General features: G+C 40.8%; 1 protein-coding gene across 1 annotated transcript in view; it reads left to right on the forward strand.

Annotated features, from left to right (window-relative positions):
• LOC116319269 (NT-3 growth factor receptor-like) overlaps positions 1 to 26,140 on the forward strand; it is a 72,933-nt gene that overhangs the window by 15,613 nt on the left and 31,180 nt on the right. The window contains exons 3-6 of the mRNA XM_039614366.1: positions 1,398 to 1,469; positions 6,850 to 6,921; positions 15,959 to 16,113; positions 20,901 to 21,043. Coding sequence (XP_039470300.1) covers positions 1,398 to 1,469; positions 6,850 to 6,921; positions 15,959 to 16,113; positions 20,901 to 21,043 — 442 coding nt within the window. The remainder of the gene's footprint in view (positions 1 to 1,397; positions 1,470 to 6,849; positions 6,922 to 15,958; positions 16,114 to 20,900; positions 21,044 to 26,140) is intronic.

Raw genomic sequence — 26,140 nt, forward strand, 5'->3', positions numbered from 1 at the left:
ACTTTCCTCCTCAGAACCGAGGAAAAAAGAATCTTTCCATTGAACTTTTGTTGTGATTTCCTTTCTCTTTGGATCTAAAAGATTTCTCACAAACACGTGAGAAATCAATGGAAAGCCCAGGTTGTACTCTGTTTAGTACATCAGGACTTAGTAGAGTAGCTCAAATAACTCAAACGATAGAGACCGAAAACAAATGTCCATCACAGAGGACATAAATGAATAGGCTGGTTCTCAGGAGGCTATTACTCTATAACCAGTTCCATTAATGTTTCTCATAGAAAACACTAAACAGCCTCTATTATAGCTTTATTTCACAGACATACATAATACTGTGCTGATATATATTTTCCTATTAAATGATTTTCAGCATGTTTAGGTGAGCAAATAGTTGTTGTAAATCTGTTCATTTTGTTATTTAGTGGCTTCTAACACTGTTAAATAGCAAAGACCGCCAAAAAAACCAAAATCAATTACTTTCAATCACTTTCGTATCTTGATGAAATCTTTGCCTTAGCTCATCACTGACATCGCCCAGATTTGGTGGAAGATAGTCAAGATGTGAATTCAAAAAGTGTTTCACTGACATTCTGTCACTTATTAGCTGATGTGCTTTCACGTTATCACAAGCTCATCGTAATTGTGTGCTCTGATTGACATCAAATCCTGGACAACCTGTATGAATGCTTCCCATGCCACTCATTCAGTTGACTCGAGTTTCCTTTTTAACTCATCATTAAATATCAGATCATGGATTTTTAGGACCAGCAACAACAGTTTTCTTAATTTTGGCCTCACTTTTCTTGAGACCAAACTTATTTCTTTAAATGTTGTAAATAACATTTGTTACAGTACAGGTGAAAGAATCTGAGTAGCAAAATGTGCTAGTTGTTGGCCAGTGTAATTGACCTTTAAAATAGTCAGATTTACTGCTGCCTCAATGGTTGGGCAGTGGTGGTTATTAACTCGCACAGCCTACTTTTTCCCCCCGATTTGAAGCAGACCAGAACTGGCTGAAATCTTTTGCTTCTATATGTTAAATGTTGTACAGCTCTCTTCATACCCTTTTACATGACATATATATAAGTTAAGCAGAGAGCAAATATACAGATGCACTACGGGCAAAAATGGAAAATAATCCCTTCATTGGAGCTGTTTCAAGCAAGAAACTCACTGTCAGAAGTGAGATAATAAGTTATAATAATACGTTTTCACTGATTTTCACATTTGTGGTGTCCTTGACCTGATTTTGATCCAAGTATAAATCGGCTCGAGTCGTTAAGTTGTTAGCTGCTCATTCGTTCATTCATTTTTAACTGCCTGTTTGTCAGAGTAACAGAGCTGAAAGTTATTCAAAGTGCTTTCTCTCTTCTTTGTGTGTGTGTGTCTGTTTGTGTTAGAACCATTATGAGGAGCAACCTACACACGATCCAGGCTCGCGTTTTCTCCAACAACCCACAGCTTCGTTACATGTGAGTACACACACACACAAAACAAAACATGATTTCTAATATTGACACGGAAACACTTTTGGGCACGTACAAACCCTTTGTCCTGTCCATGGTGTACCCTGCACATATTGACTGTCTCTTTAACACAGGACACTTTTGAATTGGATTGATAAAAAAACCTAATAAACTAGTAGCAGAGTGTATTAATGGAAATAAACAATGTGTCCCTTTAAAGGTTTTTTTAGTGTTTACAAGGAGGGAACTCTATTAAAACTGAAACACAATTAGTGGTTTGGTGAGCAGAACTCGTGAGAAGAGACAGAACTTAGACTCAGTATTGTGTCACAGACAGAGTGAATGACTGCAACAACACCTGTCATTTCACATCCGTCACTTCTGAAAATAGCACATACTAATCACGAGTGCATGTGTTTAGTATTGTACTCAGAGAAGAATTTCACTACAGTCACTACAGATATGCATTACTGTAATACATGCAGTCATCCATGGATCCATGAGTATAGGGAGTGTTGCACTGATTCCACTACCCATAAACTCCCCATCACGGATTCAGATGTAGATACATTAATATTACAGCTGTCCTTATTTATGTCTCAGGAGCTTGGAAAGAAAGCAACTGGACTTTTTTAAGTTTTGTGAAGATGTTTCACCTCTCACCCAAGAGGCTTCTTCAGTTCTAACATCAAATGGTTTATGGAGTGGCTGTTTGGTTTCGCCAAGGAATTGCATGCTGTGTGGACAAGTGTTTGTGCATGTCAGCGGCATTTCCCATCTTTGTTGTGATCAGTGTTGAGGTCATTACTCAAAAAAGTAATCTATTGCACATTACTCATTACAGTACTTATTACTGTCCAAAGAAAGTAATTTGTTACATGTTACATTACTTTCTTGTTGCTTTGTAAAATGACCTGAAACATATTTACCATTTTACAATATAAACCTACAGACTATAGTCCCACACCAACACAAATCCCTATACTATGAAGACATATACTCTTTCTCTTAGTATTTACGCATGAACACAAAGCTGACAGCCACAGTGATTCTAATTTCATGTAATTTTTATGCTCTAAATTATTTTAAAGCAGGAAATGCTGCCAGGAAGATCTGTGATTACTGGTTTTTATAGAGAGAGGCTGGCAGGAATAAGGAGGGTTTTATAAAATGAGACCTGGATTTTTATCATCACTTTCTTTCTATTCTTACCTCTATTGTGAATCACTGGGTACAGCAAAATACATCCAAAGAACACATTTAGGCTCTTTAATGCTGTTTGTCAAACAGCATTAAAGACTCATCAGAAATTGCATACAAAATATGTATTTTATATTTCTTGCATGCTTTTTCTCTCCCAATCCTGAGTAGAATACTGATGAGGTACTGGATCTCAGCAGCTATGAATAATAAACACTCTTACATCACCAGCTGAAAGAAGAGGAGAGGAACAAATAGAGCGAAATCAAAGAATTTGTGACCACAGAAGAGAAAAACAGAGTTGTAGGTTGATTTCCTCTTCATTTATTGTTCGTGAGCAGCGGGCATTTTGGTTTGTTGTAGCAGGAAATGGACAAGTTGATGACACTTAAAACTGAATCTCATTTAGGAAATCTAATTGTCATGTGCACTTCATTTACTCTCACAGAATCCGAAATGAAAAGTTTGTTGCACCTAGAACTTTGCTGGAGAAGATGAGAATTATATTTCTTTCCTATATTGATTAGAATTAGCTAAAAACTATAGCTGTCAGATAAATGTACTGGGAATATTCAAGCGCAGTCCTCAACAGCAGGTTTGCAGTAAATACACTACCGGTCAAAGGTTTTAGAGCACCCCAAGTTTTCTAGTATTTTGTTGCAGTTCAAGTCCAATGAATAGCTTGAAATGGTACAAAGGTAAGTGGTGAACTGCCAGAGATTTTAAAAAAAAGATAAGGTTACCCAAAACTGAAAAATAATCTACATTTCAGAATTACACAAAAACGCCTTTTTCAGGGAACACAAAATGGGTCAACAATGTAAAGCTGTTCTGCAGCAATGGTGGCTGATCAAGCCTTGAAAGCTGGTGCTACTAATTCCTGCAGGTTTTCCAACTTTTATGGATTACTTACCACCCCCTCTGTCTGCATAAGGTTTTATGTTGGAACACACTGTGGTAGCATACCCTCATGAGCATCAATTGAACATTATTGTACTGCAAAAAGTAGTGTGTTGCTACAAAAATGGCAAGAAAAAGGCAATTAACAATGAAGGAGAGACAGACCATCATAACACTTACAAATGTAGGTCTTTCCTACAGAGACATTGCAAAGAAAGTCAAGGTGTCAGTGAGTCCAGTTTCCTTCACCATAAAAAAGGCACTCAGAAACTGAATCAGAGGGCAAGTTTTTGACAGTTAACAGCTTGTGTGATAGGCGGCTCAAAGCACAACAGCTTCAAGCACAGCTTAATAGTGGTTGTAGTAAGCAAGTTTCATTTTCAACTGTCAAGAGAAGACTTTGAGCTGCAGGTTTGACAGGACAAGTTGCAGCAAGAAAGCCATTGTTAAGACATCAGAATAAGAAAAAGAGGCTTGCCTGGGCCATGAAACACCATCACTGGACTACTGAAGACTGGAAGAAGGTATTATGGACTGATGAATCAAAATTTGAAATCTTCGGTTCATAAGCAGGATCTTTATACACCATCGAGTGGGCAAAAGGATGATTCCACAGTGTGTGGCATCAACTGTCAAACATGGAGGAGGAAGTGTGACGGTCTGGGGCTGTTTTGCTGGATCCAGGGTCGGTGACTTGTACAGAGTGAGAGGATCCCTGAACCAAAATGGCTACCACAGCATTCTGCAGCGCCATGCAATACCCTCTGATATGTGCCTAGTTGATCAGGGGTCATCCTACAGCAAGATAATGACCCAAAACATAAGTCCAAGCTATGCCAGAAATACCTCAGGAAAAAAAGAAGAAGACAGTAAGTTGAAAACATGGAGTGGCCAGCACAGTCTCCAGACTAAAACCCCATCAAGCTGGTTTGGGATGAGCTGGACAGAAGAGTGAAAGCAAAGCAACCTACAAGTGCCACACAATTATGGGAATTTCTGCAAAAGATATGGGAACTTTCTTAAGAATATTTGTTATTATTAATAGTATTATTAATAATTATACTATTATTAATTAATGGTATAATTAATATGGAATAAAATATTCCATATTAATATGGAATATTTATTTCTATTGTAGAAAGAATGCCACGGGTGTGTTCAGCTGTTATATCTGCCAATGGTGGCTACTTTGATGAGTCAAAGGTTTAGAATACATTTTGGTCTATAAACTGATTCCACAATTTCTCTTTTTAACTCAAATTGCTTATTTGTACTATGCTTTCATTTCAGAGTGCAATGAAATGTTAAACTGCATAAATTTCAGTTAAAAACTGGAAAAATTGGGGTGTTCTAAAACTTTTGACCAGTAGTGTGCATTCAGTGGGCTACTTACAATTCATCACTGCTTGTGGTGTGAGCGGTACTCTTTTTCAAATCGTCAGCTTCTCTTTTCTACTAATTTTTCTTCCTCTCCTCCATTTTTTTCCTTCTCTGTGTTTTCTTCCACCCTCTAATTTCTCAGCTGAAAAGGACAAAGCACTATCAGCTGCTTTAATTCTACCACTATACAAAAGTTCAGATGAAAGCAAAAACATACTGCAGACCATCTGATTTAAGTGTGTGTGTCTGTGTGTGTTTTTGTGTGTGTGTTGTTTTCACAGTTTTCTTATGGAAGCAGATAAATCAGATTCAAACCACTGCAGCGTGATTATTTAAATACCTGTGCTGTGTTCTGTCAAACACTGCATTGAGGTCAGGACAAGTAACCAATTAGTCCACTGATCATAAGATCATTAGTATTTGTTTTCAATTGAGTTCAGTTTTATTTATATAGCAGCCAGTCACAACAACAGTTGCTTCAAGCCACTTTATATTTTATGGTTAAGACCCTACAGTAATACAAAGAAAACCGACAGAACCCCAAAAGTCATATACCCCCCTTTGAACAAGTGCTTTGGTGACAGAGGGAAGGAAAAACTACATTTTAACAGGAAAAAACCTGCAGTAGAACCAGGGTCAGGGAGGGGCAGCCAGAAGCAGAAAATTAGAGGTCATCTGTGTCTTTATGTCTTTAAGACATTCCTGCAGTTTAACTAATTTGTGTGTGTTATCTGGCTTCATGGATAGATAAAGTTGTGTGTCATCTGCACAGCAGTGAAAATGTATGCTATAACTTCTAATGATACTGCGTAAGGGAAGCATGTATAATGTAAACAGAACTAGTTCTAGCACAGAACCCTGTGGAACTCCATAATTAACCTTAGTTTGTTCATGTAAATGGAGAGTCCTCTTCACACACTGAGCCATAAGAAGATAAGCCATAAGAAGACAGGCAGCAATTTAAGGAGAACATGCAGCTGTGGTCAACTCTAAATCGTGACTGTAACTCTTTGAATAAACTGCTCCTTTGTAGATGATCAGTTAAGGCTGATCAGTTAATTTAAAAAGCCTTTGGTTTTTTAAAACGTGGTTTAATTATTGCAACCTTAAAAGCATGTGATACAGATCTCTATAAAGATAGATTGGTCATATTTCAGATTAAAGAATGAATTAATAGTAGGATGTGGAGTCAAGTAGATATGTTAATAGTTTGGAGGAAGTAATTGAAGTCATTGAAAAATCAATGAGGAAAGACAATACAAGTAAATATCAGCAGTTCTTTATTTTAAAAGTGGTTGCACCTAATGATATATCTGAGGAATGGTTGGTTCTTTTCTCTATAATGGTTAAAATTTTAATTGTGAAGAAATTTATGGAGTCCTCACTATTTCAAGTTAAAGGAATACTCGGCTCAGCAGAGCTCTGACTCTTTGTCAGCCTCTTTGCAGCACTGAAGAGAAACCTGGGATTATTCCTATAGTTGTGAGGGAGTGCATCTGTTGTACAGTAATGTATCTACAGATATCTATGGATGTTTTCACACTTACAGTTTGTTTACTCTGGTCCGAATCAGTTGATGAGTTTGTAAACCTGTAGCCTTTTCCTGTGGTTTGGTTTGTTTTCACACAGGGAAAAATATAAGTGAACTCCAAGCCAATCAATTACTGGTCATTACTGTTCACATCTGCTCAAACAACTTTCATTAAGCAGGAAAATGAACCAGAGTCGATTTAAACTGACTAAACACCCTAAGTGGAATTCTGCTCTTTTATGAATTTCACTTTTCCCTCATGTTTTGCACTCACTACAAAACATCATGTAGTAAACCTAACATCCATGAGCTTTCATGGTCATGTTGAAGTAAGGTTTCTGACACTCTCTGTTACTTTCTCGTTCTCTTTCTTAGAAACCTGTCCAAGAACCCCATGTTAACCACGTTGTCCTGGCAGATCTTTGAACATCTGCCGCTTGTGGAACTGTAAGTAGACCCATGTCTTTTTCTTAGTTCATTGCTGGTGTCTTTTTCAACCGAGTTAATGTGATCAGTGAATTGTGCTATGTCCTGAAATGTAATTTTCACCCTGGTGTCATCCAAATATCTCAACCAATGGCTCAGTGGCACCTTTTCTACTCTAGACTCAAAGCGCTTTATACAACATGCTTCATTCACCCATTGGCATGCAGAATGGAGACTGGAGCAGCTGGGAACGAACTACCAACCTTAAAGGGAACATGAAATGCTACACACATACAGGCTAATATACACCGTTAAGCCCTGCTCTGAAAAATGGACAGTGTCATCCAAGACCTTTTAGTAGGTTTCGGATGAGTTCGAATCTCAGTGACATCGGCCTCAGGGTCAGGGGTCAGAGGTCGAGTTTTCTGAAAATTTTGTGAATGTGGTAACTCACAGTTGCATTAGAGCTGATCCTACAGGTAACACTGAATCACAATCCAGCGGCTGCATAAAATTGTAAAATCAAGAAACGTCACACCACACTGTACTTCAGACATGTTAATGAGAGTGACTAAGGACATAACACAGCATGTCTGAAATCTTAAATGGCTTGTTGTCATGCCTGCATTGGCTGATAGTCAGGGATGATAAAAGCTCAGATGCTACCACAGAAGAAGGCATTTCTGATCCTTTATTGATACTTTCTGCTGCGCTAGATATTTCCCTGAAAAGTTGTATAATGAAAAAAACCTTTTAGTTCTTTAAAAGGAAAGTTTTGTTTACTATGTGAGTTTGTCTGTTTTATTGAGTGTAATTCAGGATAAATTAAAATCTGCAGAAACTTCTTGTTTGCTCTCTATATCAAATCCATGGCTGGATTTATACCCCCAATGATCTCAAGGTTGACAGTGTGTGTGTATGCGTGTGTAGTTAGCTTAGGTTTAGATCAACAACCATTCATTACTCTTACCTCTTACCTCAAACACATTAATGCACACTAGGTAGGTTTATTTCATCACAGAGCGCCTGGAGGGTGGTAAAGAGCTGCTCCATCTCTGCTCTGGTTTGTGTGTAATGTAATGTGATATTGTATTTCAAAAACTGATCCAGCAATGCTCCAAATGTGTGCATGAACTCATCTCAGCTACGTTTGATTCATGAGAGGAATAATAAAACTTATCATACATTTACGGTCGGCATGTCTTGTTGTGTCAGAGATTTTTCTGCAAACGTTCAACAAAAATAAATTCCAAAGGAGATTCTATGTGGGACATGAGTTCCATGGATTACCTTATGTGCTGTTGTAGGAGGCGGTGGAGAGAAAGAAAGTAGAAGTGAGGTTCCTGAGCTTGAATACAAACCAGGCTAAAGAAGGTTCTCCACAGACCAGCACTGTGTAGTATTTACATCACCCATGCCAGATTCTTCAGCAGTATGTTCACAGCTGTCGTTGATGTGGCTATGTACATTCCACCAAATTACAATAACAAGACGTACTACACATGGTGTGTGTGTCGAAACGGCTCTTATAGCAGGCTCTTTGGAGTGATGGATCAGATTGGTCTGTGCTGAGCAGGACATGGAGGGGCGAGGGTTACACCCAACACACACACACACACTCGCACACACACACACCCACCCACACACACACACACACACACACACACACAGAAACAGAGAAGAGAAGAGAAAAAGAAAGACAACAGTTGCTTCAAAGACAACAAGCTGGAAAGGTGAAAACATGAGTGATAGAAATAGTAAAAACACAATTACTGCCCTGTTTTATGTAAAGAACTAGGTGAATAGTGTCACAACTGATAATTCTATCCGATGGTTACCAAACAACAAGCAATGCATGGTCATAGATGTCAGCTTGCTGTTTGAAAGAATGCAAAACATTCATCATGTCAGGAAATGCTAAACTCTGGTTCTGCCAGGTCCAAGCTGAAGAGAGCCATCAGGGTGCAACAGCAGACTAGAGGCTGAAGATTCATGAAAAGAGTTTTTGGAGATGAATACCCCAGGCATATAGGATAGGGCATCCATCATCAAGTCAGTGGTAACAGTGACTCACTGAGGAACTCAACAACTTCTCTGATAGATTGAAATGGGCAAAAGAAGGCTGATTAGCTGGTGTCTTAGTCTGATCCTGAGACACCAGCAACGTGCAGATGATACAAAGAACATGTTTTATTACATTTTCATTCTTCTCAACGGTTGATCCTCCTTTTGATTTTTGACTCTCTCATTTTATCATCCAAATCATGTTCAGTTTTTGAAGTTTTTTTTTCTTTTTGTGTTTAAGTTTATAGTAGTGTATCCAGAACTTGTCTGCAATATTTTCAGAAGGTTTATTTGTTTGGGAGAGAATTGATACATATCATGCATTTTGTCTGCTTACCACAGATAGCCATGGCAAGCAGTATTTTCAATAGTACCAACTTTTTACCCCACCGTCATAAAAGACTGATGGTGTCATCACCCCATCAGTGGTGTAGACACCTAATTTCTGAATATGATGACTGGAGAATGAAGCAATGTAGGAGCTTCAAATTGATACCACAGGTGCATCTAAAGAAAAATCTCTAGATAGTGCAATACTGCATCCAGTCAAATAATTATCACATTATAATAATAGGAATATAGAAGATTAAAAGTTTAAAGAACACATTACAAGCTTTTGCTGATTTGGCCAATCTTATGTTTGAGGCTTTGTGAGAATAACCCAATATATTATCCCTCCCTATTTCCTTCTCTCTTATCTGTATTCTTATCTATAAAGTTTCAGCATGGAAAATCTGGTAAGTGGTGAACAAAAAATAGTTTTTGTACAGTGTTTTTTACAGTGTGCACTGAGATAGGCATACGCGCTTTGGGGTCCTTAGGGACTAGTAAAGTGCAATACAAATACAGGCCATTTACCATTTACTATGATGCCATACATCATTTCCTCTGAAGGTTCTCCCTCAGACACATTAGAACATGAGACTAGAAGAGAACACTGACATTCTCACTCTGGGGGATAAAGTCATGCTGCACAACCCAATGTTGAAAAAAAGAAAAGAAACTGACTCAATTATGGTGTAGAGGATCATCATTGGTGATGTTGATTTCAAGCAGAAGTTAATACAAATATATTAAATGTTTATTCCAATAAACAAATAATGTATTGATAGTTTTCTTTTTAACATTCTCCATTTCTTTTAAGTGTAATATAGAATTTATCATTATCACACAATAATGATAACTACTGATCAAAAGATTTGACAATGATGCACAATTATTGATATAAATATACCATTTTGTCAAGATAAGTAGCTTTTGAGCATCAAACTGGACACATCTCTCCACCTGTTTTGTAGCTCTAGCAAAAAATGCAGCCATGTATTTATTATTTAATAGCACATTTAATTCCGTTGTATATAGTGGAAAATCACAACAACAGTTGCCTGAAGGTGCTTTTTAAGATAAAAACCCCAGAATAATAGAAAACCAGCACAATTAACAAGCACTTGGCAAAAGTGGGAAGGAAAAATTCCCTGTCAGATGGAAAAAAAAAACCTCTGGCAGAAGATGCAGACATCTGCTGCAAAAGACACACTCTGGAAGAGAGACAGAAATTAATAATAACTAAGAGTAGAAAGAGGCAAGTAAAGAAGAAAGACGCAGTGCATTCTGAGAAACCCCAAGAAGCCTGGGAGGATTCAGAGTCACCTGATCCAGCCCTAACTATATGGTTTGGCAAAACGGAACGATTTAAACCTAATCTTAAAAATGTGTCTCCCTCCCACGTCTAAACCAGGAGCTGGATCCACAAAAGAGGGGCCTGAAAACTGAAGGGCAAAATTTTTCATAGCATTTTGAATACGAATTTTTCAAGTTATTTCAAGTGAAGGAGCTTCAAGAAAAACCTGATAATAATGAATTACAGCCTAGAAGCAATAAATGCATGAACTAGTTTTCAGCATCATTTTGAAACATTATATTTCTAATTTTAGAGATATAACGCAAATAGAAGAAAGTAGTCCTACAAATTTCTTTAATATGTGCATTGAAGGGCATATCCTAGTCAAAAACTATTCCAAGATTCCTCAAAGTGTTACTGGGCCAAGGTAATGCCATCCAGAGTAAGTATCTGGTTAGATAACAAATTTCTAATAAAGTTGGGTATCATCTGTAGAGCAATGAAAATATATCCTGTGCCAGGGGTGTCGAACTCCAGGCCTCGAGGGCCAGTGTCCTGCAGGTTTTAGATACCCCTCTGGGTCAACACACCTGAATCAAATGATGAGTTTATTACCGGGCCTCTGGAGAACTTCAAGACATGTTTAGGAGGCAATTTAGCCATTTAAATCAGCTGTGTTGGATCAAGAACACATCTAAAACCTGCAGGACACCGGCCCTCGAGGCCTGGAGTTTGACACCTGTGTCCTATGCCAACGACTGGAGGAAAGATTGGGCAACAAAAGGTTTTTAAATACCGTATTTTTCAGACCATAAGGCACACCGGATCATAAGGCGCATTAAGCGAAACAAAACAGTCAGAGAAGTCAAACTTTACTCAACTCATTCTTCTTGCTTCCTCCACTTTCGTACCATTTTTCTCGGCCTTTTTGCTTTCGCTTTTTGTCACTAAAGTGTTGGCTGCCCTTGTCTATGATCGCCTGACGCTCTTATCCATCCGATCCTTTATGATAAATCAAGATGCCTCATCCTCCTGCAGTATTTTCCATCCTCCGCTGCCGACACCGGTGTCTGGATCTTCGTTATGTGTCATCAGTGGCGCCTTTCTGTGTCCGCGCAAGTCATGGAGGAGGAGAGGAAAAAGAGCAGGTGTCCAGGTAAAACTCAGACTGTTCTGGAAGCGGGGACTAGCTATGCCTGGATCTATGAGACGGCGCTACCTCAGGAGTGTTCATCCAGACTCTCCTGTTGTTTGGCCTTCCATCCCTGCGGTGAGTGGAATTTATGAGCGTCGCGGGGCAAACTCTCTGTTTCTTCGTCCCCTAAATCGGGCCGCTACTGTTAATAATATGTCTTCTACTTCGCTGAGCGTGGCGCTTTTTAACGCTCGATCAATGACTAATAAAACGTTCTTCATGAATGATTTTATTCTTTCCGAGAAACTGGACTTCTTATTTCTAACTGAAACCTGGCAGCGCGATGGTGACTTTTCATCCTTCATCGAACTTTGCCCGAGTGGGTACTCCTTCGTCAGCCAGCCTCGGACGTCGGGTCGCTGCGGTGTCGCTGCGGTGTTTGGAAGTCGGTTTTATTGTCGCTCAATGATGGTGGGACATTTTTCATCCTTTGAACTACAGCTGGTTAGAATTGGAAATAAAGATCCGTTTTACTGCGCTGTAGCGTATCGTCCACCTGGCCTAAACAGCATGTTTTTAAAGGAGTTCAGTGACTTTTTATCCTCGAATTTGAAGCTGTCCAGACTGGTTATAGTCGGGGATTTTAATATACACGTTGATGATGACTCTGACCTCTTTGCCAGAGGTTTCCTTAGCGTCATGGATTCTTTTCATTTTACTCAGCATGTGTCTGGTCCCACACACACCAAAGGACACACACTGGACCTTGTTTTTACTTTAGGTTTAAACATTGATTTTATTTATACTGAGGACATTTTTATTTCGGACCATCGTTGTATTCTTTTTAACCTGTCTTTTTATCTGTCCCTCTCTCCTATTCGAGGTTGGCTCGTGGTTAGCTCTCGCATCTTGAATTCCTCTACTGCTGTTAAATTTTCCGATGCCTTTAATTTAGTTTTATCTCCTTATAACGATGTTCATCTTTTAACAAATTTTAACAAAAATGTCTTTCTTTCTTCGTTGAAAAAGTCAGTAACGTGAGGAACAATATCTCTCCTTCTGTGTCTCTCTTGTCTGCTTCAACTCAAGCTAGGCCTGTAATTTTAGAAAGATTTTTACCTGTGTCCTTACCAGAGCTGGTAAAGTTAGTTAATTCGATGAAAGCATCCTCCTGCTCTCTTGATATTTTACCTGGATCTTTGTTTAAAAATGTCTTTCAGTCTATTGGTCCTTGTGTGCTCACAATTATCAATACCTCACTGGTTTCTGGTCAGGTCCCTGTTTATTGTAAGAATGCTGTTATTCACCCACTGTTAAAAAAACCTAAGCTTGATGCTTCTCTTCTCAGTAGCTACAGACCGATTTCAAAATTACTGTTCATTGCTAAGATTTTAGAAAAGGTTGTGGCTAAGCAGCTTATAGCTGTCCTAGATGAATACAGCATTCTGGATAAATTCCAATCTGGCTTTCGTAGAGCTCACTCTACTGAAACTACACTTCTTAGAGTCTCCAATGACATTTTGATGAGATGTGATGCAGGAGAATGCTCCGTTCTGTTGATGTTGGACCTGACCTCCGCTTTTGATACTGTGGACCATCATATTCTGCTAGATAGGCTGAGACACTAGGTGGGTATATCAGGGGCTGCTTTGGACTGGTTTGAATCCTATTTGCATGAACGATCCTTTTCTGTGGCTACCTCTAAGTACAGTTCCTTTTCTACTTTTCTTGCCTATGGTGTGCCACAATGTTCAGTTTTGGGGCCTTTATTGTTCTTGCTGTATTTACTTCCTCTTCAACACTTATTGAGCACTTTTAAGGACATTTCGTATCACTGCTATGCAGATGATATTCAGTTATATATCTCCTTTAAGCCCCAAGATGTTTCCAAGCTACAGATTTTGCATAAGTGCATAGACTCCATTAGAGGTTGGATGGCTGGAAACTTTCTTCAACTAAATGAGGAGAAGACTGAAGTCTTTGTTTGTGCTCCTAAAAATTTTGTACCTAGTGTTATGGAAAACTTGGGTCCACTTGCTACATTTGCCAAACCGTCTATCAGGAACCTTGGTGTTACTATTGACTCAGCTCTGACTTTGGATGCTCATGTAAAATCTCTGGTTCGCTCCTGTTTTTATCACTTGAGAAACACTGCTAAGCTGAGTCCCATTGTATCGCACTCCGAATTAGAAATTGTCATTCATGCATTTGTTTCATCTCGTCTGGATTATTGTAATTCTTTGTTTACTTGTTTATGTAAAGCCTCTTTGGAGCATCTGCAAGTTGTTCAGAACGCTGCTGCAAAGCTTCTGACCAAGTCCTCCAAGTATTCCCATGTCACACCCTGCTGATTCAGCTGCACTGGCTGGCCCCCGTTAAATTCAGAATCCACTTTAAGGTTTTGACCTTGACTTTCAGGGCTCTGCATGGACAAGCACCAACATATATAAGTGAACTTTTACATCGATACATTCCCAGCAGGTCCCTGAGGTCATGTGACCAGGGCTTGCTGGTTGTCCAACACACGAGGCTGAAAACAAAAGGCGACAAAGCTTTTGTAACTGTGGCCCCCAGATTGTGGAACTCTCTCCCTTTGAGCCTGAGATCTGTGGACTCCGTCGTCGCTTTTAAAAAACAGCTAAAAACTCATCTTTTTAAACTCGCTTTTGGTTAATTTTTATTTTTAGGTTTTAGCTTCTGTGAAGCACTTTGTGATTTTGTATCTTGAAAGGTGCTATATAAATAAAATTTTACTTACTTTACTTATTGATTCATTAATGTTGAATTCTCTGGCAGCTGCTCTATTCCCGTGTATAGTATATTTTGACTAACTTCGTATTGTGGATAGATTATCTCAGTTGTTCTCCTTACTGAAGTTTGGTCCGTTTACAGCTTCCTGCTATGCGATTGCATTTGTCCCTAACCATCAGGAACCCTCACGTTAACTTTCATCAAGTAGAAAAAAGTTAGCGTTCATTCTCCAGCTTCACTGTTTGTTATGCTAACATAGCTGTGTCGCTAGTGATCACGTAGCACATCATTATAGCACATCATATAACATAACCCTACAACTATCACTGCAGTTTAGTTTTCTGTCTTCATTTATGTTGAAGTGATAGCAGAGCTTTACATTTAAATTTTTTCAGAAATCTCTCAGTCAGAACATGCTATATCATGTTTAGGTGGAAACTAGCGAGCTAACTTCCTGCTAACTTCTAACTCCGTTAAATTTAATAAATTCTGTTTTCATGGATGCCTGGATGTTAAACTCAGTTGTTACACCTGATAAAGCAGCAACGCTGATCATTTTATTAAAGATGAAAGAATTTAGACAGTTTTTAACTCTCAGTGATGCCGCAGAGTTTGTTTGACTTTGGGACCTGAAACAGACGGGGTTTTGGACTCAGATTACTCTGCGAGGCTCCTGACTATGGTAGCTGTAATGCTCCGACAATCCATCAAGTGGTGCGGCTTCATAGCTTACCAAAGTGGTACTAAAACATTTTTTGACAGATTTTTGAGCGTCGCGTACCACATAAAATTGGTTAGAGGTCAGTAAGCACAACCAGAATTCATACATAAGGCGCACCAGATTATAAGGCGCACTGTTGATTTTTGAGAAAATTAAAGTATTTTAAGTGCGCCCTACAGTGTGGAAAATACGGTGCACTAATACTACAGAAACTGTTTACACAGCTCTATGTTTAACACCAAGTTTACCAAATTCCCAGTTCGCTACCAAAACACTATTTGTGAAACACTTAATCAGTTAGCTCTGTCAGTTGTAAGTTTCAAACTACTTAACCCCTTTCGTTTTTTTGTGCTGATGTTGGTAAGATTCCAGTAAGGCTGTCTTTCTCTCAATTTATGCCAGAAGTTTCTAAAAATATCTTAAATGCAAGCTGACTCATGTATTTTAATATAATTACTTGGCTGACTCATTTCATCAACCTGAAAATGCACAGTTCAAAGGAAATAGACCCATTAATGTTCACTGTTACAAACACCAGTCTTTGTTGCCATGGATTCCAGGACTTCCAAACTGGAGTGTGTTCGGCTTAGGCCCGCTGGGGAGCAAGTCATCTCATGGAACATTGCACTTCTTGGTTAGATGCTAGTTTTGTAGAACCTTCGAAGTTTTGAAAATTACAAACGTTCTTGTTCCGCTGGCAGTGAGTCTAAAGGTGAATATGAGATTTAGAGCATTGCTAATGCTGTCAGTGCTCTTCTCTTTTCAGGCATTTGGAGGATGTGGTGTTCACCTGCGGCTGTGAGATTCGCTGGCTGCAGCTATGGCAACAGAGAGGAGAGGCAGGTCTTAGCAGCCAGCAGTTATACTGTGCTGACAGCTACAGGACAATATTGCTTCAAGATATGAACATCAGCAGTTGTGGTAAGCTTGTGTGGTAATATTTACACTCTAAATATACACATTTAATATGGAATTCTGCTGTTCCATTTAATTGCAGCCAGTAAAATGATGGAACTTGGGTCACAGCATTTGTCTTTCTTTCAGTAAGTCTGTTGATGCTACTGAGGTATCCCTGTCAACCTCATAAAATCAGCCGAGAGAAAAAATGAGCACAGCACCTCTAAAGGAAAATGGATAAAAGCCACTAGCTTGAGGATGATGATGATGATGATTATTGTTGTTGTTTTTATTGTTATTAAAAGATAATAATGATAATGATAATAATAATAATAATAATACTAATAATAATAACAACAATAGAAATGTTGGCAAAAATGTTTCGAGACACACACAAACATAAACCATACATACTAAAAATGCTAGTTGGTTAAATGAGTCTTATATCTTCAGTGTCAGTTACCTGTTGGTTCAAAGATCAAAGAAGGCACCTGCCACTGACTGGACCTGCAGCTCCAGCAGATGGCTGTTCCCCTCTCTTTCTGTTTTTCCCCCTTTGTACACACACAGGCACACTCTTACTAAAGTAATCAAGCAAAACACAATTGTCTTAGAACGTGTGTCTCTTTGTTCTTCTTTGTTCTGTCTCTCTGTATTCATATTATCATGGCGCTATGTTGAGATGCAAGCTGTTGCAGTAGCCCTTGTGTTTATGACTTTGCTACTTCTCACTGTGCTTTTTTTCTTTAATTTACTTTTTTTTTTTTTTTACACTAAATTGAACAAGACCTGGTATTCTAAGGAGAATAATCTGTCTCCTGTCTCTTCCAGAGGAGACAATGGGCTTGCATGGGTAGAGCTAAGTGATTCAAAAATAAGAGATGTAATCTGTCCATTCCAGCTAACATCATGGGGAATGTGAGTTCCTTGAGCAATAGGATAGATTAAAGAGGGCTGATTATCACAGAGGGACTACTGTGAGTTTAGTCTGTTGTGCATCACCTAAACATGGCTGAACTCACACATCCCAGATGACAGCATTAGTAACTGAAAAATGGTGCAATCCTGGACATGTTACTATGTGGGCCAGATATTGATCTGGAAGCTGTTGGTGTGCCTTCATATTACTTCTTATCGGTTATTGTTGGTGTTGTTTACGTTGAACCATCAGCTGATGAAGATGCAGTATGTAACATCAGTCTTTCCTCCGTAAAATGCCTGCCAGCCCTGAATTCTGGGACTTTTATGGTTGTCACTGCAATCCCTCTTCAGACCATCTGACCATAATGTAGTCCTGCTGACACCAAGGTATGTTCCTCTTGCTTAACAACACATTGTATCTACAAGAGTTGTTCATGAGGCTGTGACACTGCAGGTCTGCTTTGAGTCTAGAGCCTGGAAAGTACTTTATAAGCTACATGGAGGAGACATTAACAGTTTCCCTTGCTGCATCACAGACTAACAAAATGAACAATAAGCCTTGCATTGCTAGTGACCAAAAGGAACTACTTAATTAAAGGGTTAAATCAAACATTTTCAGGTTTGCGCACAGAGAAGAACTGAGGAGAATGCAGCATGACCAAAGGGTGAGGCAAAGGAAATGCTAGGACTCTAGGAGAGCTGGACAAGGACATAGAAGGCCCTTAACCAATCAGTAGGACCAGTACCTGCTGCTTTGTGCAAGGTGGAACAGGATGAGCACTGCCAGCGCTACAAAATTACCTCCAGCAGGCAACTGATGTGAATATCTTTGACCAAACTATCAGAAACAAAATTAGGAGGGTGGCCTCAGGGCCCAACATCCCCTAGTGGGCCCTGTCCTCACTGCCTGGCATCATGAAGCCCAATGAGCGTTTGCCATTGAGTACCAGAATTGGCAGCTCCACCTCTGGCATCATGTGCAGATGAGAGCAGTTTAACCCTGAGCACATGTCAAGATGTGAAAGGGTCTGGAGAAGCTGTGGAGAACATGACGGTAACATTGTTCAGCATGACTGGTTTGATGGTGGGTCAGTGATGGTAGGAATAAGAATTTCTCTGGAGGAACACATAGACCTCTACAGGCTTGGCAACGGCATCCTGACTGCCATTAGGTGTGGTGAGAATATGCTGGCAATTGCTCAGGGATGAAGGAATTGATACCATTGACTGGGCCCATGCTTGCCTGACATAAATCCAATAGAACTCCTTTGGGACATTATGTTTCAGTCCATCCAATCCCACCAGGTTGCATCTGTCTGGGATCTTAGTGATGCCCTGGTCCACACTGAGCTAAGTCAGTTTATTTATAATCACATTTTTTTTTTAAAAGGGTTAACAAAAGTGTTGTATAAATAAAAGGAATAAAACAGAGCAGGAAAATGCAGAAAAAAACTTAAGACAAACAAGAAACAAAACAGCATCACATTTAAACACAAGGGCGTAAAGATATGGGTGTAAAGATAAAAGGTCTTCAAGCGTTTAAAGGAAAGTTCAAGGGGGCCGAATACTTTTGCAAGCCACTGTATTAGAAGCGCATTGTTAAAATTTTGGAAAGGCGAGAGCGTGCTAATCTATTTAAAGACCTAAAATGACTTAAATTCTAAAATGTACTGGAAGTCAGTGTAAAGAAGTCAAAACAGCAGAAATATGGTCTTACTGTATTTACATGCACATGTCAGAAGGAGCCCCCTTCAAAATTAGTTGCAAAGAAAAGAAGACCTGACTGATTTCAAAATAAAGGCTATTGCAGTAATCAAACCTGGATGAAATTAAGGCATGAATTTCTTTCTTGAATTCAGGAGAGAGAGTCAGAAGGATTTTGTTGCGTACTTGAATTCAGCCCAATGTGGGTTGATCATTTTCATTTCCAACAAACGATGCGGTATCCTTTTGTTCCTAACACATTACCAGTCGATATTACTGGGGGGGCAATTGTGGCTCAAGAGTTGGGAGTTCGCTTTGTAATCGGAAGGGTGCCGGTTCGAGCCCCGGCTCGGACAGTCTCGGTCGTTGTGTCCTTGGGCAAGACACTTCACCTGTTGCCTGCTGGTGGTGGTCAGAGGGCCCGGTGGCGCCAGTGTCCGGCAGCCTCGCCTCTGTCAGTGCGCCCCAGGGTGGCTGTGGCTACAATGTAGCTTACCATCACCAGTGTGTGAATGACTGGATGTGTAAAGTGCTTTGTGGTCCTTAGGGAAAGCGCTATACAAAATACAGGCCATTTACTGTAGATATCCAGCAGGGTTTTTTCCTCATTAATATCTGATGTTTTTACAGAGTTTTTTGAACAGTGTATTAGTGATGAGCAGTACAGTAGGAGGTGTTCTTGGGGTAATCATCTGCTTCTGAATGTGAACAGCGCTAGACAACCTAGTGATCTAGTGGTCATTTCAGCAGGAAGAGGATGGCTACATGGCCTGTGTCTATGCTGGAACAAGGTGCGGATGTGGTGGGGCAAGTACCTGGACATGTACAGTGACAACTTGGTGAACTTGAAACCTAACACTGTTGGAAGTTTTAGCCATTTTCAAACATTTAGAAAAAAATTCTCTTTGGGGTTGTACCAGATCAGTTTCAGTTGGAATCTCAGTGGTAAAGAGCATACCCAGGGTGGAGAGAGCAGTGATTAGAGCAGACTTTAATAGACCTGTAGCTGAATGGAACAGAGGTGATGACGAGGTATTAGGTAGGTATGGTGTTAAGGAGAGCTCGTTCAGATGATGGTGGGTTTTGTGAAAAGGATGGAAGAAGGAGGAAGAAGGAGGAACATAGGATAACATATAGGCAGCATTGGCAAAGAGAGAAAAGCCTTCTGCTGTGTTTTATGTAAAGCTGGACATTAAAGAGGGAGAAGAGTGCTTGTGTTGACTGGCTAGGCAGAGAGATTGTGCTGGAAAGGATGTGCAGCAGGTTATAATGATTGTGGATTAAGGTGTGCTTACAAGTGAAGAGGATGTTGAAAGGCAAGTGAAAGGAAAGGCAGCTGGTCTAGATTATATACCTGTGGAGGTATGGATATGTTTAGGAGAGCGGACAGTTCAGTATAGCAGTGTTGGCACTACATTTCATTTACATGTGTAAAATTTGTTAGCCAGATATTTGGTAAATTTGTGATGCATTTTTCAGGTGTTACACTTCAGACTCCTGCTAGATATTTAATTGGATTGACATAATCTTTGGTTATTTCAGTTCAAAGACCTTGGCAATGCTAAATTGTGAAATCTTCACATGCTCCATGAGAGTCCGTTGAGCCATCAATGCGCCAATATTTGATCACATTCAAAAAACACATCAGCATGATATATAATTAGTGGATGCTTTCCAGCGTCATCAAGTGGGTACAAGAAGTGTTAAGCAGTAGATAAGTAGTAGATTAAAATCCAAGATGTAAAACATCTAAATGACTGCAGTAAAAATCTTGACTGCAGCAAGCCTTGGTATGCTGCAATGTGCACTAAAGGCACTATTATTATTATTATTATTATTGTTATTATTTAATCATTATATCACTTGCTGTAACAAATGAATTTTCCAAATGAAGTACTTTTCATTTCTTATTTCTTTTGTAAGTTTTTATTAGTCCTTTATTTATCCAGGTAAAAATCTCATTTCCAAGAGAGACCTGGCATCATGGCAACAAAAGTCACATACCACATAGGTATATAGCATTTAAAACAAATACAATATCCCATACCAAAGTAAAGCACAAGGAGAGAATATAACCTCCAGTGACCCCTATAATCAATATGTGTAGGTGATTGTTACTAAACCTGTAATGAATATGGTGCTATAGTATTAGTCTCTCTTTCTCCTTCTCTGTATTCCCCTCTCAGACCTACCAGATATCAGCGTCAGCCACAGCAACCTCACAGTTGTCGAAGGTGATCAAGTAACGGCAATCTGTAATGGCTCTGGTTCACCATTACCTGAAGTGGACTGGCCTGTCAAGGGCTTGCACTCCATCAATGCACAAGAGGTAGGGAGGACATGCACAAATTCACAACTTCACAGAGAACGGACTAATCCTAGGCTTGAAATGACTGCATTCCGTAAATTGATACCAAATGGCTGCAGGACGTTCCTTCATAAATAGCTTTTTTATGTCTTCTTGGTATCATTTATTGACATGATTAATACTAGAAAGAGACCATTGTATGCTTTTGGATTTATTTTAAAAGTTAGCTTTAGTTACTGATATGAAGGGGGTGGAAGGGAGTTCAGTTCATTTACAAAGCTACAACAACTAATTGTTGTATCACTTCCCTGTTTTTTATGGGAGTTGATTTTAACAATCATGTAGAAGCTTGAAATAACTGCCTCAAGACTACTTTTAATTTAATATTAGAGTCAACAGGCTTTCCTTGAAATGAAAATAAGCTTACTCACAATTTTAATCACATTCTGATCTTGTCCTGGCATAGGACTAGGGCTGCCACGATTAGTCGACTAGTCACGATTACGTCGACTATTAAAATCGTCGACGACTAATTTAATAGTCGACGCGTCGTTTGAAGCTTTGTAAGATCCCAAAAGACGCAGGAATAAGTAGTAGTATTTAAGAGTGTAATAACGGACTGAAACAGAAGATGGCAGCACTGCATGTACAAGGATGCCAGCTGCCGTTAAACCCCGAAGAAGAAGAAACTGTGTTCCAGAATTCATAGCGCGGCCCAGCGCAGTTGTCAACAATGGCGGCAGCTAGTTAGTTTTAATATTACAATTATTATTCTTTCTGGGTCACAAAATAAACGTTTAACATATTTTCAGGTGTACATTTTACGTCCAATGGATGCATGATCTGATTAGTCGACTAATCGCAAAAATAATCGGTGACTAGTCGACTATCAAAATAATCGTTTGTGGCAGCCCTACATAGGACATAAAAACTGACCATATAACAAAAAAACCTTTTTTTCCTTACCATTTTTTGATAACTTTTAAATTTACCGTAATCATAGAATCAGGGATTTAGAGCAAGGGTTCCCCACAGAGAGCCTTCTTCACCCACACATATGCCACCTAACACTGCCCCGTCCACTGAACCAGACCTGGGGCACCCTTTCGGGGGGCTGGTCAGCTCTGTGAAGTTCAGAACGAACCAGCCGGCATAACCAGCCAGCCCCCAAAAACTGCCTCACCTCTTTGTTGGTCTTAGGACCCCGGCAGGATGTGATCACGTACTTCCAAGTCATATTCAGCCGTTCTACCAACCTGTCAGCTGAGGGTGGTAGACCCTGGTCCAAGCAGATTTTATGCCCAGTAATCCTGGCGACTGTATTGTATATTAATACAAAAAGGATTACAAATGTAAGCAGTGCTTTCTACAACCTTCATTCTCCAGCTTCGAATTTACCTCGTTTCAAATAAGTCGCACTAACCCAGTTTTCTGCGCTGTCATCTGTAGCTCCCCGAAATACAACAGGAACTTCATAAACAACTTCCCTGATTTTTTTTTTTTTTTTTTGTAGCTGGGATTATGCCCAACTATGATCATGTTCTTATTGTTGGAGATTTTAATATACATGTGTGTTGACTCGCTGGTCGATGGCAGCGGACCTACTGTGCAGTCTCTCCAGGAAGGCACTGAATAATTTTTTTGTGGACCACTATCTCCAGCAGCCACACCTCCCCCAGGCTGCAACTAACTTGCCGCTGCATCCTGGAGTCACAGGGCAAATGCGAAGGGCAATCCTCTGCTGCCATCTTGCTGTTTTGGAAAACTGGCTGTGATTTTCCAGAGAGAGTCCCAGGTGGTCCAGGATGGCTTTGCACGCAACAGGGAAGCCCCCTCTCGAAGCTGGTGCCAAGCTTAGGGCCGCCATCTGGTCCTCCCGCAACAAGAGCAGCAATAGCCATAGTGACCACTCCTCTGTAGGCCATTGGCATTCCTCTGTCATGTCCTGTAACAAGTTGAGGAATGTCTGGGGATCGTCCTCTGCCCCCATCCGGTGCAGCATTTCTCACAGGCCTGAGGAGGGCAGTCGTGCAGAGGACCCAGACCAACCGTCCAGCCTCTCCAGGACATTGCATCTGGTGCTCAGCTTAGTACTGCAGTTTTTCCATTTATTTAGTGTAGCTACACTCCAAAACTCATGCTCTTGCTCCCAACAACTTTCCGGCCATCACTTCTCCAGCTCAGCTCACCCCCCGAGGGAGTTAATTCCAGCTGCCTTGCAAGCCTCCCTGGCACCGCCTCCTGAACCCACTGCACCACGCCTACCCTGCAGTGGAGCTGGAGACCACTCACTGCCACATAGTGAGCATCCTCACTGCGTACGATGCTGGATACCATGACTACTCAGATAAAGAAACAAATCAGAGAGGTTTGAGTTGTAGTATAATTCTCAAACGCACTCCTTAAAACAGATAACCCAGAAGCTTGAGAGTGTTTCCCTAATTTACTAGATATTTATTAAAAATTGTTTGTTACTCTATATAAATATTTTTTTTAAATATTTATGCTACTCGTCACTGATAGAGGAAAACTTTAGACCATGTTTATTCCAACTTGGCTGGAGCCTACAAAGCAACACCCCTCCCCCACATTGGACAATCGGACCATCTCTCCCTGTTCCTCACACCTAGGTATTCACCACTCATCCAACGTGTGAAACCTGCTGTGAGGACAATTAAAGTGTGGCCAGAGGGGACAGACGCAGTGCTCCAGGACAGATTTAAAAACACAGACTGGAATATGTTCACCCACACAGACCTGGACCAGTACGCCTCATCTGTACTGGATTACATCTCCGAAACCACAGACAGTGTCACCACCCAGAAACGGATCACCATGTACCCCAACCAGAAGCCTTGGATGAACCGGGATGTTCGTCTCCTCCTGAAGGCCCGCAACACCGCCTTTAGGTCAGGAGATGCACACGCCTACAGTACAGCCAGGGCTAATCTAAAGAAGGGCATCAAAAAAGCCAAACACCATTACAAAAAGAAGGTAGAAGAACACTTCTCCAACTCCAACCCCCGACGCATGTGGCAAGGACTCCAGACCATTACAGACTACAGGACCACCAAACCCTCCCCCACATCCTCTGATGCCTCCTTCCTCAACGAGCTCAACAACTTTTATGCTCGTTTTGAGCGAGGGAACCCACAACCACAACCATAACAGACATGACGCCAGACCACCAACCTCTGACTCTCTCTCCCCACCGATGTAGGAGCGGTGCTGAGCAGGATCAATGTCCACAAGGCTGCAGGTCCTGATGGCATCCCGGGCGTGTTCTCAGAGCGTGTTCTGGGAGCTTGCAGGAGTGCTCACAGACATATTCAACCTGTCCTTGGCTCCACACGCTGTGGTACCGGCCTGCTTCAAATCCACCTCCATCGTCCCGATACCCACAAACTCCAACCCATCTAGCCTCAATGACTACCGCCCAGTAGCCCTCACCCCATCATCACTAAGTGCTTAGAGCAGCTGGTCTTAGCACACTTCAAATCCTGTCTCCCCCACCCTGGACCCCCACCAATTTGCATACCGCCAGAACAGGAGCACAGAGGATGCAGTCTCCATCGCACTGCACTCCGTCCTCTCACACCTGGACAACAACAACACCTACGCCAGAATGCTGTTTATAGACTTCAGTTCAGCATTCAACACAATCCACCCTCACAACTCATCAGGAAACTGACAGACCTGGGCATCATTTCCCTCATCTGCAAATGGTTACTGGACTTCCTGGCCAACCGCCCAACATGTCCGACTGGATAACCGCTGCTCATCAACAATCACAATGAACACCGGTGTACCACAGGGCTGTGTGATGAGCCCTTTCCTCTACTCCCTCTTCACCCACGACTGCAGACCTGCTGATGGTTCCAACACCATCATTAAGTTTGCAGATGACACCACGGTGATTGGCCTCATCAGTGACAACGACGAGGCCGCCTACAGGGAGGAGGTGGATCGTCTGGCTGAGTGGTGCGACACAAACAACCTGCTGCTTAACACCGAGAAGACTAAGGAGCTCATCGTGGACTACAGGAGGAATGCTGACCCACATCCACCCATCCACATTAAGGGGATGGCTGTGGAGCGTGTGAGCAGCTTCAAGTTCCTGGGAGTCCACATCTCCGAGGATCTCATCTGGACGACCAACTGCTCCAAGCTGGTCAAGAAGGCTCACCAGCGCCTCTTCTTCTTGAGGACTCTGAGGAAGAACCACCTGTCCTCAGACATCCTGGTGAACTTCTATCGCTGCACCATTGAGAGCATCCTGACCAACTGTATAACAGTCTGGTGCGGAACTGCTCTGCCTCGGCCCGGAAGGCGTTGCAGAGGGTCGTGAAAACTGCCCAGCGCATCGCCGGAGCACCACTTCCTGCCATAAAGGACATCTACAGGAAGCGGTGTCTGAAAAGGGCTGGGAAAATTATCAGAGACCCCAGTCACCCATCACATGGACTCTTCACCCTCCTGCCCTCTGGGAGGCGCTACAGGAGCCTCCGGACTAAGACCACCAGGTACCGGAACAGCTTCTTCCCCACAGCTGTCAGACTCCTGAACTCTGCCTCCTGACATCTGACCCACGTTAAACTCATGGACTGAACATACACACACCCACAACCACTAGCACTTTACCACTACTGTATAGTTCTGTGTAGATAATCATTCTGTACATATCGATAATTTTAATCCCACAACTGTTTATAACTTACATAGTTCACATTCTGTATAACTGTATATCTCAGATTTCTGTATAGTTTTTTTTATTTCATATTTATATCCTGTACATAGCTTGTACTCACTACAGCCTGTACATACTTATAGTTATAGAATATTCATAACATACTTCACACTGTGTACATTATAACATACCATAATAGACCCATTTCTGTAATATACTTACACATCTCTATTATTGCTAATTTATATTGTAATATATCTATATCACGACTAAAGCACTTTCTGGATGGATGCAAACTGCATTTCGTTGCCCTGTACCTGTGACATGTGCAATGACAATAAAGTTGAATTCTATTCTATTCTATTCTATTCTAAAACTGGAACAAAACCAAGTTTCTTTCTTCAGATTCAGAACTCTGTTGAGCTGTGTGT

This window comes from Oreochromis aureus, linkage group 7 (genome assembly GCF_013358895.1).
Source record: "Oreochromis aureus strain Israel breed Guangdong linkage group 7, ZZ_aureus, whole genome shotgun sequence".
In the NCBI taxonomy this organism is placed as follows: Eukaryota; Metazoa; Chordata; class Actinopteri; order Cichliformes; family Cichlidae; genus Oreochromis; species Oreochromis aureus.